The sequence below is a fragment of the Nicotiana tabacum genome, chromosome 5 (genome assembly GCF_000715075.1).
Source record: "Nicotiana tabacum cultivar K326 chromosome 5, ASM71507v2, whole genome shotgun sequence".
Classification (NCBI taxonomy): Eukaryota; Viridiplantae; Streptophyta; class Magnoliopsida; order Solanales; family Solanaceae; genus Nicotiana; species Nicotiana tabacum.
This window is the reverse complement of record NC_134084.1, coordinates 52,503,210-52,515,404: the sequence shown is the minus strand read 5'-3', so window position 1 is coordinate 52,515,404 and position 12,195 is coordinate 52,503,210. Positions and strand designations below refer to the sequence as shown.

Below are 12,195 nucleotides of genomic sequence, written 5' to 3'. Positions count from 1 at the left end.
GTATTTAGTTTAAGTTGGTCTACAAAATTTAGCTTGTGAATTTTTGAATTGAAATTGCTTGAGATTCAGAACCTTCCATTTGTGGAAAAGTACTTTGTGAACATTTGGTTCTAGATCGCTTGAAATTCTGTAGGAATTTTTTAGCCATAGGGAGTGCTAGCTTGGAACTTAGAGGGGAACAGTACGTCTAATTTTTATCTGATGTAACTGTCACTGGGTTGCTGGCGTTTAGTCCTCTTCTCCTATATGTGTGTTGGATAACTTGGGGAAGAAACAATAGAATGGACAGTAAAGGGTTAATTATATGTTGAAATGGTTCTTTTTCTTTTTATCAAATACATGGTTCAACCATAAATCAAGTTAGCCCAGCTACCAATACATATGTGTATTTTCTCTTTACACCAAAATTATAAATGAAAATACATTACTTTTGCTATTTTAGAATACACCCTTTATTTGATGATTTTAGAAATTAGAACCATCTATTTATCTGTCATGGGCATTTTCATTTGCTGCAAAATTTTAGTTTGAGCTCATCAGCCAGGCCCGCCTTTATTTGTATTTGCTAATTTCTTTTTCTACTATCATTGGCCAGGTAAGGGGCATGTTGGCTCAACTAGGTTACGAGAAACTGGATGACATAATTGGACGCACAGATATACTTAGACCCCGAGATATATCATTAATGAAAACTCGACATCTTGATCTTAGTTACATCCTCTCTGTAAGTATTTTGAAAGATGGTTGATCTATCGATCAATTGATAAGTTAGTTATAGTTCATATATTACTTTCTTCCTTTTTTATTTGGCGAAAAGAATAAGTCATTGCATTATGCTTGTAGAATGTTGGGTTGCCTGAGTGGAGCAGCAGTATGATAAGGAACCAGGAAGTTCATAATAATGGTCCTGTTTTGGATGATGTTTTGCTTGCAGACCCAAAGGTAAGTGTGAGAAGTATAGCACGGAAAAGTTTTATTAATTATGTCTAAAGTGTGGTACAATGCCCTATTTATATACAGTGATTACATAATAATAGGCATCTACTTCCCGATGTGGGACATTATGCATTACTAATTATTTAATACTCCCTCTCAAGCCAGTGCATATAAATCATATGTGCTGAGCTTGTTATAGATGTAACTAATACGAGAACTAGTAAGAGACTTAGTGAAAATATCTGCAAGCCGATTATTCGACTTAACAAACTTTGTAACAATATCTTCTGAGAGTCTCTTTTCTCTGACAAAGTGATAGTCGATCTCAACGAGTTTAGTCCTCTCATGGAACACCGGATTTGTCGCAATATGAAAAGCAGCTTGATTATCACACACTAGTTCTATACTTCAACTCCTTGAGCAACTGCTTGACCCAAACTAGCTCACACGTTGTCATAGTCATGGCCCGATATTCTGTTTCGGCACTAGATCGCGCAATTACATTCTGTTTCTTGCTCTTCCAAGAGACCAAATTACCTCCTACTAGAAGTTTAGCATTCGGATCCATAGGAGTGTTAGGTTTGCAACCCATCATTCATGTCTTCTCAAGAATGTCTAAGGCATACTTCCGCTGTGAAATAACAATACCTGAGCTAGACTGAGTGACCTCAATACCTAGAAAATACTTCAATCTACCCAGATCCTCAGTCTGAAAGTGCTGAAAGAGCTGCTCTTCAGATTAGTAATATCATCCTTATAATTGCAAGTAATAACAATATCAACATAAACCACACGATAGATACATATATTAGGAGTAGAATGCCGATAAAACATAGAATGATCAGCTTCACTACGAGTCATGCCGAACTCCTCAATAATTGTGCTGAACTTACCAAACCAAGCTCAAGGAGACTATTTCATATCGTAGAGTGACCTGCGCAATCAACATACAAGACCACTAGACTCCTCTTGAGCAACAAAACCAGGTGGTTGCTCCATATAAACTTCTTCCTCAAGATCAATGTGTAGAAAACCATTCTAAATGTCTAACTGGTAAAGAGGCCAATGACGAACATCAGTCATGGACAAAAAGAGGCGAACAGATGCTACTTTAGCCACAGGAGAGAAAGTGTCACTAAAATCAAGCCCAAATATCTGAGTGTATCCTTTTGCAACGAGACGAGCATTTAGCCGATCAACCTGGGGGCCGGCTTTGACTGCATAAACCTAACGACAACCAACAGTAGCCTCACCTAAAGAAAGAGGAACAAGCTCCCAAGTGCCACTTGCATGTAAGCAGACATTTCATCAACCATAGCCTATCGCCATCCTGGATGAGGTAGTGCCTTACCTATAGACTTATGGATGGAAACAATGGACAAAGATGATATAAAAGTATAATGAGGTGATACCAGGCGATGGTAACTTAAACCGATATAATGAGGATTAGGATTAAGTGTGATCGTCCACCTTTTCGGAGTGCAATTGGTGGACTAGGAAGAGACAAGTCCGCAGTAAGTGCAGAATCTGATGCAAGACGTGAATCATCTAGGCCTGATGCTAGACATGGACGACGATGATAAGTCGAGAGTGGTGGCCTTGTGGCTGGGGATGTAGGAGGATCAACTGTAGACTCCTTAAAAGTCTGTTTAGGTAGTAGTGGTTGTGTTGGTGCTGTGGATTCCTCACAAGTAGGTATATGTAAGACCTCAGATATATTAAGATGATCAGAAGAAGTAAAGTAAGGTTGAGACTCAAAAAATGTGACATCGACTGACATAAGATACCTACAAATGTCAGGTGAGTAGCAACGATACCTCTTTTGAACCCGAGAATAACCAAGGAAGACACACTTAAGAGCACGAGGAGCTAACTTATCTTTTCCAGAAAATAAGTTGTGAACAAAATATGTACTCCCAAAGACACGAGGAGAAAAATAGTATAGGGTGACTTAGGGAACAATATTGAATGTGGAATCTGATTTTGGATAGCAGATGAAGGCATTCGATTAATCAAGTAACAAGCTGTAAGAACTACATTGCCCCAGAAAGCGCAGCGGAACATTGGACTGAATGAGCAATTTCAATGAGATGCCTATTCTTTCTCTCTGCTACCTCATTCTGCTGAGGGGTATACGGACAATATGTTAGATGGATAATTCCTTGAGAGGTCATAAACTGTTGAAACTGAGAGGATAAGTATTCTAAAGCATTATCACTACGAAAAGTGTGAATAGAAACACCAAATTAATTTTTAGTTTTAGTATAAAAATTCTGGAAGATAGAAAACAACTCAGAACAATCTTTCATTAGGAAAATCTAAGTATATATTGACTAATCATCAATGAAACTAACAAAATAACGAAATCCTAAGGTTGAACTAACTCTACTAGGACCCCATATATCAGAATGAACTATAAAAAAATATATTCTGAACGACTCTCAGCACGATGCAAAAAGGTGGCTCGGGTATGTTTCCCTAAGTTGACACGACTCACAATCTAATGTAGACAAACTAGGCACCATCTTCTGAAGCTTGGATAAACTAGGATGTCCTAAGCGTCTGTGAATTAGGTTTGGAGGGTCTGTAACTGGACATGCTGTGGAGGGATTGAGTGATTTATAGTAAAACCATTGTGATTCACGCCCTGTGCCAATCGTATTCCCCGTACTGCGGTCCTTCATAATAAAAGAATCATCAATAAAATATATACCACAATGGAGGACATGAGTCAAACGACTAATAGATATAAGAGTAAAAGGACAACCAGGACATAAAGAACAAAATCTAGAGTGACATAAGATGAGGGATTAGCTTGTTCCACTCCTTTTGCTTTAGTTTGGAACCCATCAGTAGGAAGAGATTGTGAATCCACAATATTCGACAAAAGTAATTTATTACCAGAGATATGATCAGAAGCTACTGAGTCCACAACCCACGGTCCAAGAGTATTAGACTGAGAAACGCAAGAAAAAGAATTACGAGCAACATGAGTATCACTCTGAGCAACCGAGACTACTTATGGAGATGTTTGCTTACTTGCTCGATACGGAAGTAACTCATTATATTCCCCTTCAGGTAAAGAAAATCCCTGATTACATGTAGTCTCGTTCTGAGCAACATGAGCGTTTCTGGGTAGTCGACTATGTAAATAGTAGCACACTTCAAGTGTGTGTCCAAGTTTATTACAAGAAGAACACTTGGATCGAGATCTCCCAGAAAGACCTCTTCCTCGTCGATTCTCCATAGCTTGAGATGTCCAATTTTCCATTATCTGAGATGCGAGAATAGAGGAATCAACAGTTGGTGGTGAGACCATTGTGTGACTGGGTGGAGTAGCAAGTGAAGCAATCGAGAGAATAGTTCATCAACTGTAGGGACCGACGGACTAGCCAAAATTGGTCTCTCACCGAGTCAAGGTCATTAGGCAGTCCAGCAAGTGTAAGAACTAGAAACATCTTCTGTCGTTGCTTTTGTTGTTTTTCAACACTAGTAGTGACTGACATCAACTTCTCAAATTCCTCCACAACTGCCTGCACTTGTCCTAAGTAGGTAGACATATCCAATTCATGTTTCTTTAAGTTTGTTATCCGAGATACACATCATAAAAACGAGATATGTCATTAGTGTATAAAGTACGAGCCTCTCCCAAACTGAATAACATGTCTGGAATGGACGAAACAAAGGTATTATCTTGGAATCGATCGCCACAACAAACTACATAATTGAGCATCAACTTTCTCCCAAGAGTGCTTTAGCTTTTTCATCTCCATCACTAGTATCCTTGGTTAGGTGATCTTGAATACCTTGACCCTTGCACTACAACTCAACAGAAGAAGTCCAGGCTAAGTAGTTTGAACATCCCATTAAGGGTTTCAAAGTAATCATCAAACTTGAATTTCCAGAACCCGTGCTTTTAGAACCAACAACCACAACAACAACATACCCAATATTATCCCACACAGTGAGGCCTGGGGAGGGTAGTGTGTTCGCAGACCTTACCCCTACCTTGTGAGGATAGAGAGTATGTTTCCAATAAACCCTCGGCTCAGTAAAGCATAAGTACCACAATAATGGAAATATAGACAAGAAGGGTTTTAGAACCAAAAAACATCAAACCCCAAAGACATTGTTGGACCAAATAGCACAGACAATCAAGAACAATAAAAAGCTCACATAAATAGTGAAGAAAAAAACACTATCTCTTGTTGGAAACTGAACAATTGCTGGAATCTGCAAATAGTCGCCGGAAAATACAAAAAAATTGTCGGAATTTGGTGTAACTTGGACTGATAGGCTCGGAATCACCTTGCGAGCCAGCTGTCCAAAAGGACTTTCGTCAAAAACAGGCCGTAAAAGTGTTCACGCGCCAACGCGTGTGACAGACATGTTGCCGGCGCAGGAGGTTCTGGCCGCGCGTGACTGGTCTTCTGTCGGGATGGTTTCTAGGGCTTTGGTCATCAGAGCTTTCTGAGTATGTTGGTGGTGTTGGTTTTAGCACAATACTCACCAAAAAGGAGGTGACAATCAGATATGGAAAAAGTCACCGGAAGTTGATGCAGAACAACTGTCCGACCTTTCCGGAGTTTCTCACGGGTGCTCTGATACCATGTGAGAAGTATAGCCGGGAAAAGTTTTATTATTTATGTCTGAAGTGTTGTAGAATGCATTATTTATATATAGTGATTACATAATAATAAGTATCTACTTCCCGATACATTACTAACTCTTTAACAGTAAGGTCACTAAATTTTTTTTTAGCCACAAATCAAAATGTCCAATAAATCATGTTAAGAGAATGAAGCTTGAGCCAAACTCAATCCTAAAAGCTATCTCATGAGGTAGGGATTCTCCAAAGACATAGGGAGATAACAACCATACCCTTGGGATTCTTAACACACCCGCACTTTGGATCTTGGACAACATACTATAGGGCCCGACATAGGTAGGATGGATCTGCCACCGATACCATGTAATGTAAATGAACGTTAGGCCTAACTCGACCCCAAAAGTTAGCTCATGAAGTGAGGATTCTCCCAAATCATATAAGGAGACAACATCCCACACCCTCAGGCGATGTGACACTCTAATAAATAAAAATAAGGACAGTTTATTAGGCACAAAGTGGGTATAACTCATGATAATTTGTTCTTGTCCATGAATATTTTACTCGTGGTCCATTCAGAGAAATTTATCTTCGATGGAAAGCGGTCCAAATGAATAACAAAAATTAAAGTGGGCTAGTCCTTCCCACAGAAAGAGCAGCGTCTCCCATTTGCCTTGTTTCAGAGAAATGTTTTGCAGAGTAGAGTTTAAAAGCTTCTATTTTGGATTTTTTAGATAAATCAACCGAGAAATGTAATTACAATTGATTTGGGACAACAAATATATCCAATGTTGTAAAAGGTGTTTTTGGGGTGAGTGCCGGGGCGAGCCCTTGGGAGGGGCGTAGTAAAAATGTGCTTGGGCAATCTGGAAAGGCAAAAGTATCGTGATGTTTTGGGTGTATACTTAGGCATTTGGTGAGTTTTTTGTTCGGGGCATATGCACAGAAAACCTCTTCAAATTAGAATTAGAATTGCTAAACAAGTCCTTAATTTAATACCAAAAGAAAAAGAAATCATCTTGTTATTAATTCTAAAAAGAAAAAATTGTGAAAAATTAAAAGATTTTTCGTTCTTAGCCCTAATTTTTATTCTTTTTCTTCATGTTCTACTGATAAAGGGAAAAATGATCAATTTTCAAACTATAAAGCAAAAACACATCATCCTTCATCACTTGCTCTGGTTCAAATCGCTCAAGCTCTTTTTTTCTTTCAAGTTAGTTTATAAATTTTTGTTCAATTTATTTCAAAGTCTGATAGATTTTTTTAGATGCAACAATTTTGGTTAGTTTTTTAGTCGGTTGCTGATTCTGATTAGTGTTTTAAGATGAAACAGTTCTATATACATTCCATTATTTTATAATTTCTTTGAAATTTTTATAATGTCTATGTAATTTTATCTTTTTCTAATATTTTATTTTAATTTTATTAATTTATAAAATATTTAGAATTAAAGATCCATGGGGCTTACGCTCGACTTACACCTTGCCCGTATTAGGTGAAACGCCTCGCCTTGCGTCCCTGCCTTTCACAACACGAAATATATCTCATAATATTTTGTTTGTGACACAATAATTGAAATGAAAAATCCATCGAGAAATTTCCATATTCTGGAAGAAATTATAAGGGACCAACGGACAAACTTTTAATATGCAGATATTTGACGCTATTGAAAATGAGAAGGTGGTCAACAAGACTGTTGAAATATACAATATTGACCGTGCTGTATGTGGTCGTATTGCGGGTGCTGTGGCTAAGAAATATGGTGATACTGGTTTTGCTGGGCAGCTGAACATAACGTAAGATTATCTTTTACGTATTTGCGATTATAATAATTAGAGTCATATATCAGTATGAGCAAGTATGTTTTTCTCGCGATGCAGATTTACTGGGAGTGCTGGCCAATCATTTGCTTGTTTTCTGACACCTGGAATGAACATCAGACTTATTGGAGAAGCTAACGACTATGTAGGAAAGGTTTGTTGAACAAATAAGATATGCCCCATGTGGATTTGAAACTCTCTCTGTTATGGTTTTTCCTAAAAGGCCATTGGTAATTGGTGGAGTGTTATTCTGGTAACACATGCCACGTGGTTTCTACGATATGCGAAGTAATATGCTGAGCTGTTTAGTAAGCTCGTTATCTGAATTTTAAGAATACAATATTCCATCCATACTAACAAAAGTTACTGGTTCAAATTTCATAGGGCATGGCTGGAGGAGAATTGGTTGTAACTCCTGTTGAAAATACTGGATTTTGTCCAGAGGATGCCACCATAGTAGGGAACACCTGCTTATATGGAGCGACAGGTGGTCAAGTATTTGTCAGAGGTAAAGCAGGGGAGCGTTTTGCTGTGAGGAATTCTCTTGCTCAAGCTGTTGTAGAAGGCACTGGGGACCACTGTTGTGAGTACATGACAGGAGGGTGTGTTGTGGTGCTTGGAAAGTAAGTATTGTCTGTTGTTCACGTTCCACTCATACAGTGTAGGATTCCTAACATGGATTTGAGCTATGTTTTCTTGCTTACAACAGGGTTGGTAGAAATGTAGCTGCTGGTATGACTGGGGGTTTGGCATACATTCTTGATGAGGATGATACCCTTATATCTAAGGTTTGATTTCAATCAACTTTGTGAATGTTTGTACAATCTGTTCATGATATTGATGTCTTCAAGTGCCTCTCAATTTGCTTTTGTACAAAGTTTATGAATTATCTGGATCTTACATAGATTATTTTACATTCTAAAAATTAATCATATTAAATTGCAAAATTTCCTTGAAATTCATGCAAAAGAGAAAACCAAGACTAATACTAAATTTATGATCTCATTAATGTACATAGAAAATTAATGGAAATTTGTAGTGTTCTTTTTCATTTATAATGGTGGTATCCATCACAGGCACAACTTGCCATAACTCGCCTATTTCATCGGGTATTCGGTTATCTATTATCTTCCACTAGCACATGTATCGGGTAACTCTGCACATTAATATTTAGACAGATGGGGAAAAGATCACCTAGCGTGTTTTGACTTCGTTGGCATTTGTAGGTTGGTCTCTCATGGTTCTCATTCCACTTCATTGATCACTAGAATTCTTTTAGGAAATCACTCTCTGGACTTGCTCCATAAATTAGAAGTCTGCTACAGAATAGTTGTTGTTGTCAGTTATCATAGCTCAGTAAGCAGATAATTCTTGCCCAGTAGTGTAAGATTTGAAAAGAGTAACTAATTTTCTTAGCAGACCATGTGGTGAAGTTGGATCATAAGTTCATAGTGCTGTAGCTTTTATTCGTTTTTAGGAAGCTTATTTTGACAACTATATCTTCAGGTGTCGTGAGTGATAATTTTCAGCACTACCAAAATGTATTACATATTTGATTTGGTTTCTTGAAGCTGCATTCTTCTCCGTACATTCTCTAACACTCTTTAATATCCATTATAGGTAAACAAGGAGATTGTTAAGATCCAGAGAGTGGTTGCTCCGGTGGGTCAAATGCAGCTAAAGAGCCTAATCGAAGCCCATGTGGTAAGTACACGTATAATTTTCTATGCCCGTGCATGCGTACGCCCGCCCTCATATATACATGCTCGACTAAAGATACAGCTCATTGGGCATAATTACATCTTTTAAGAAGTGCCATTTATGTGCCTATAATTTGATTTGATAGTCTCCTGTCAAGCTTTTTCAAGTATATGGTCATCTATAATTCGAAGTGTTTGTTTTTGTGGGGAAGGGGTTGAGTGGGTGGTTGTCGTACTTCACTTAAATCTTTTTTTGTCCAAAGATATTATCATGGGCTTTTGGCCTTCACCACAAGTATCAATAATACGGTTTTTGATGATGTAAAACTTGACACAAACGGCATCCGTCCTATTCTTCGAAAAATTTAGGGGGGCCAGCCACTTTTTAGACCGCTAATTAATGTTTAGCCACTGTTTGAAATGTAATTGCAAAATAGTCAGTGCTCCATTAAAATAAGATGGAAAGGACTTTTCTGCCCTTTAGTTTCCAACATTAATTCCCTCATTCCTGAACTTGCGTCTATACAAACGAATATTCTCTTAGCAGCATAGATGAATAACGTAGCCGAAGAACAACGTGCTAAAACAAGTTATATCCCTAACAGATCGTTGTTTAGAATTATACTTTCTGATCTTATAAGTTGTCGTCTTACTTTCTAAATATTTTTCACGAGCTCCATGATTCTATCCTTGAGTTCTCAACTGCAGAACTTAAAGCTCCATGACTTTATTCTTGAGTTCTCAATTGTAGAACGACGAACTCCATGACTCTATCCTCGAGTTCCTAATTGTAGACCCACGAGCTCCATGACTCTATCCTTGAGTTCTCAATTGTAGAAGCACGAACTCCATGACTCTATCCTTGAGTTCTCAATTGTAGAACCACAAACTCCATGACTCTATCCTTGGGTTCTCAATTGTAGAACCACGGACTCCATGACTCCATCCGTGAGTTTCCAATTGTAGAGCCATGAACTCCATGACAGCTCCCGAGTTCTCAATTGTAAACCCACGGACTCCATGACTCTATTTCTGAGTTCTCAATTGTAGAACCACAAAGTCCATGATTCTATCCTTGATTTCTCAATTGTAGAACCACAAAGCCCGTGACTCTCTCTGAGTCCCCAATTGTAGAAAACTCCACGACTCTCTCCTTGAGTTCCTAATTAGTAGTGCATTTTTGGAGGATCCGACACGGGTGCAGCAGCATTTTGAAGAGTCCGTGCAACATAGCCACGAACTCCATGACTCTGTTATTGAGTTTCCAATTTTAGAACCACGAACTCCATGATTATATCATTGACTTTCCAATTATAGAACCACGAACTCCATTACTCTATGTATGATGCTTCTTCTCTAGCTTGGTAAAGAGAAAGCTGAATACACTAACACTCCAAAACCATCTACAAGTTAATTGACGAAACTCTGGATGGTGCTCCTGTGTAGATCTTAAAAGTTTGAGGATTTTGCTTTCCTAGTTCCAGAAGCATAGGCTGCAATACACGATCCAACTTGCACGTTGAGACAATGATAATAACAACTGACCAAAGAGGATTTCAGAGAGCACTACTTGCTTTTAAAATCTGTGGGTTAGCTTGAACCAAAGAACGTAAAACTTGAAGCTGTTCAATTTGTTTCTCTTTCCTGCAACTAATGCAAAGAAGAAGAAGCGTACAGAAAGATGGGGAAAAGATGAAGTGTAGGTTTAGTTTTTGTCCAACTAATTATACAATGGCTAAATATTGATTAGTTTTAGGATGGTGGCTAATTTCTAGTTTCCCTTTTTCCCCTATTTTTCTTCTCTGCTTCTTTGGGCTGTTTGCCGAGTGGTCGAAGTAGTCTTTTTCTTATAGATTTATATTCATTATACCTAGGAAAAAACGGGCAGCACGAAAGGCTCAACTATTCTCAAGGAGTGGGACAAATATTTGCTACTGTTTTGGCAATTGGTTCCACCCAGTGAAGAAGACACTCCGGAGGCCAGTGCTGAATACGAGCAAGCTGCTGCTGGGCAGGTCACTTTGCAGTCTGCAGAGATACCATTGAAGTAAATCTCACACGAGCACAGCCATGACCATGGTTCTAAGCAGGAGACAGTTTGTACAGGAAAGAATGATAGTCTCCACGGAAGGACGGTGAAGTCTGAGAGATCAAAACTCTTAAAGGTGCAAGCAACTACCTTTGTTGAACAAAGGGCTGATCTTTGTGATGCTTCAGCAGCTGTACAGTGATGCCGTAGAAACTCTAAATTCTTGATAAATTATGGCATAATATTGCCGTTGCTACTATTTGCTTAGCCGAAGAACTTGGAAATTCAGGTACAATGTTTTAGACCTGTTACTAGTTCTTGCCCCTCATTTTTTTCTTTGAGGCGGTTTTCATGCTCGTGCTTAATAAGTTGTAACTTGTATCATGACATTGACAATTTCATGAATGTGTAAATTAAAGTCATCCAAGCAAAGATTTGTTTGTTGGCGCACCGATAAGTAGCAATGCCAAATGTTTCCTTTTCTTTAATCTTGAATAATTCAAATACCACAAGGAAATGATATTTCAGCGTGACGATGAGCTATCTTATACATATTTATGAAAAAAGGATAAACTATCTTAATGATAGACAACTAGAAAAATCACGTTTTGAAAATGGTCCTGGATGGTTAGTTTTTGAACAACTTTTCAATATTTAGCTGCCATTTGAAATGTATTCGAGAAATAGGGATGTGATTCAAGAAGCAATAATAAATGAATAATAATCAAACAAGCAAGATAAAACAGTAAGGATACGATTAAGAGATAAAAATGAGGGAAATAGACGTTAGAAGAAAAGAAGGGATAATCTAACAACTAAATATATTAATCATTAGCTTCAATCCAAGAGTAAAGGGATTGAACTTATACACGTATCCATGGGAGAAATTCATGCTAGGTTCAATTATATAAAAAGATACAAGGGAATAACTCTCTAAACAACACAACCTATCTAAAATGAAGACCTAATAAAGTATTTAAATCTAGGTCTTAACTAAGAGTAAAAGTGACTAAAATAACCAGTCCCTACAAGAAGTTTAATCGTCTTGAGTCTTGTTGTCTTCCTTGTAAATAGTCATTTAAGTACGTTTTGAATTTTGAAGTC

At 37.9% G+C, this 12,195-nt stretch overlaps 1 protein-coding gene across 1 annotated transcript in view; it reads left to right on the top strand.

Moving 5' to 3' along the window:
* Positions 1-11,523, top strand: part of LOC107793691 (ferredoxin-dependent glutamate synthase, chloroplastic-like) — a 49,098-nt gene extending 37,575 nt beyond the window's left edge. The window contains exons 26-33 of the mRNA XM_075253563.1: positions 596-724; positions 844-942; positions 7,196-7,338; positions 7,423-7,516; positions 7,747-7,985; positions 8,072-8,150; positions 8,983-9,066; positions 10,937-11,523. Coding sequence (XP_075109664.1) covers positions 596-724; positions 844-942; positions 7,196-7,338; positions 7,423-7,516; positions 7,747-7,985; positions 8,072-8,150; positions 8,983-9,066; positions 10,937-11,113 — 1,044 coding nt within the window. The 3' untranslated portion in view covers positions 11,114-11,523. The remainder of the gene's footprint in view (positions 1-595; positions 725-843; positions 943-7,195; positions 7,339-7,422; positions 7,517-7,746; positions 7,986-8,071; positions 8,151-8,982; positions 9,067-10,936) is intronic.
* The last annotated feature ends 672 nt before the right edge of the window (positions 11,524-12,195 follow it).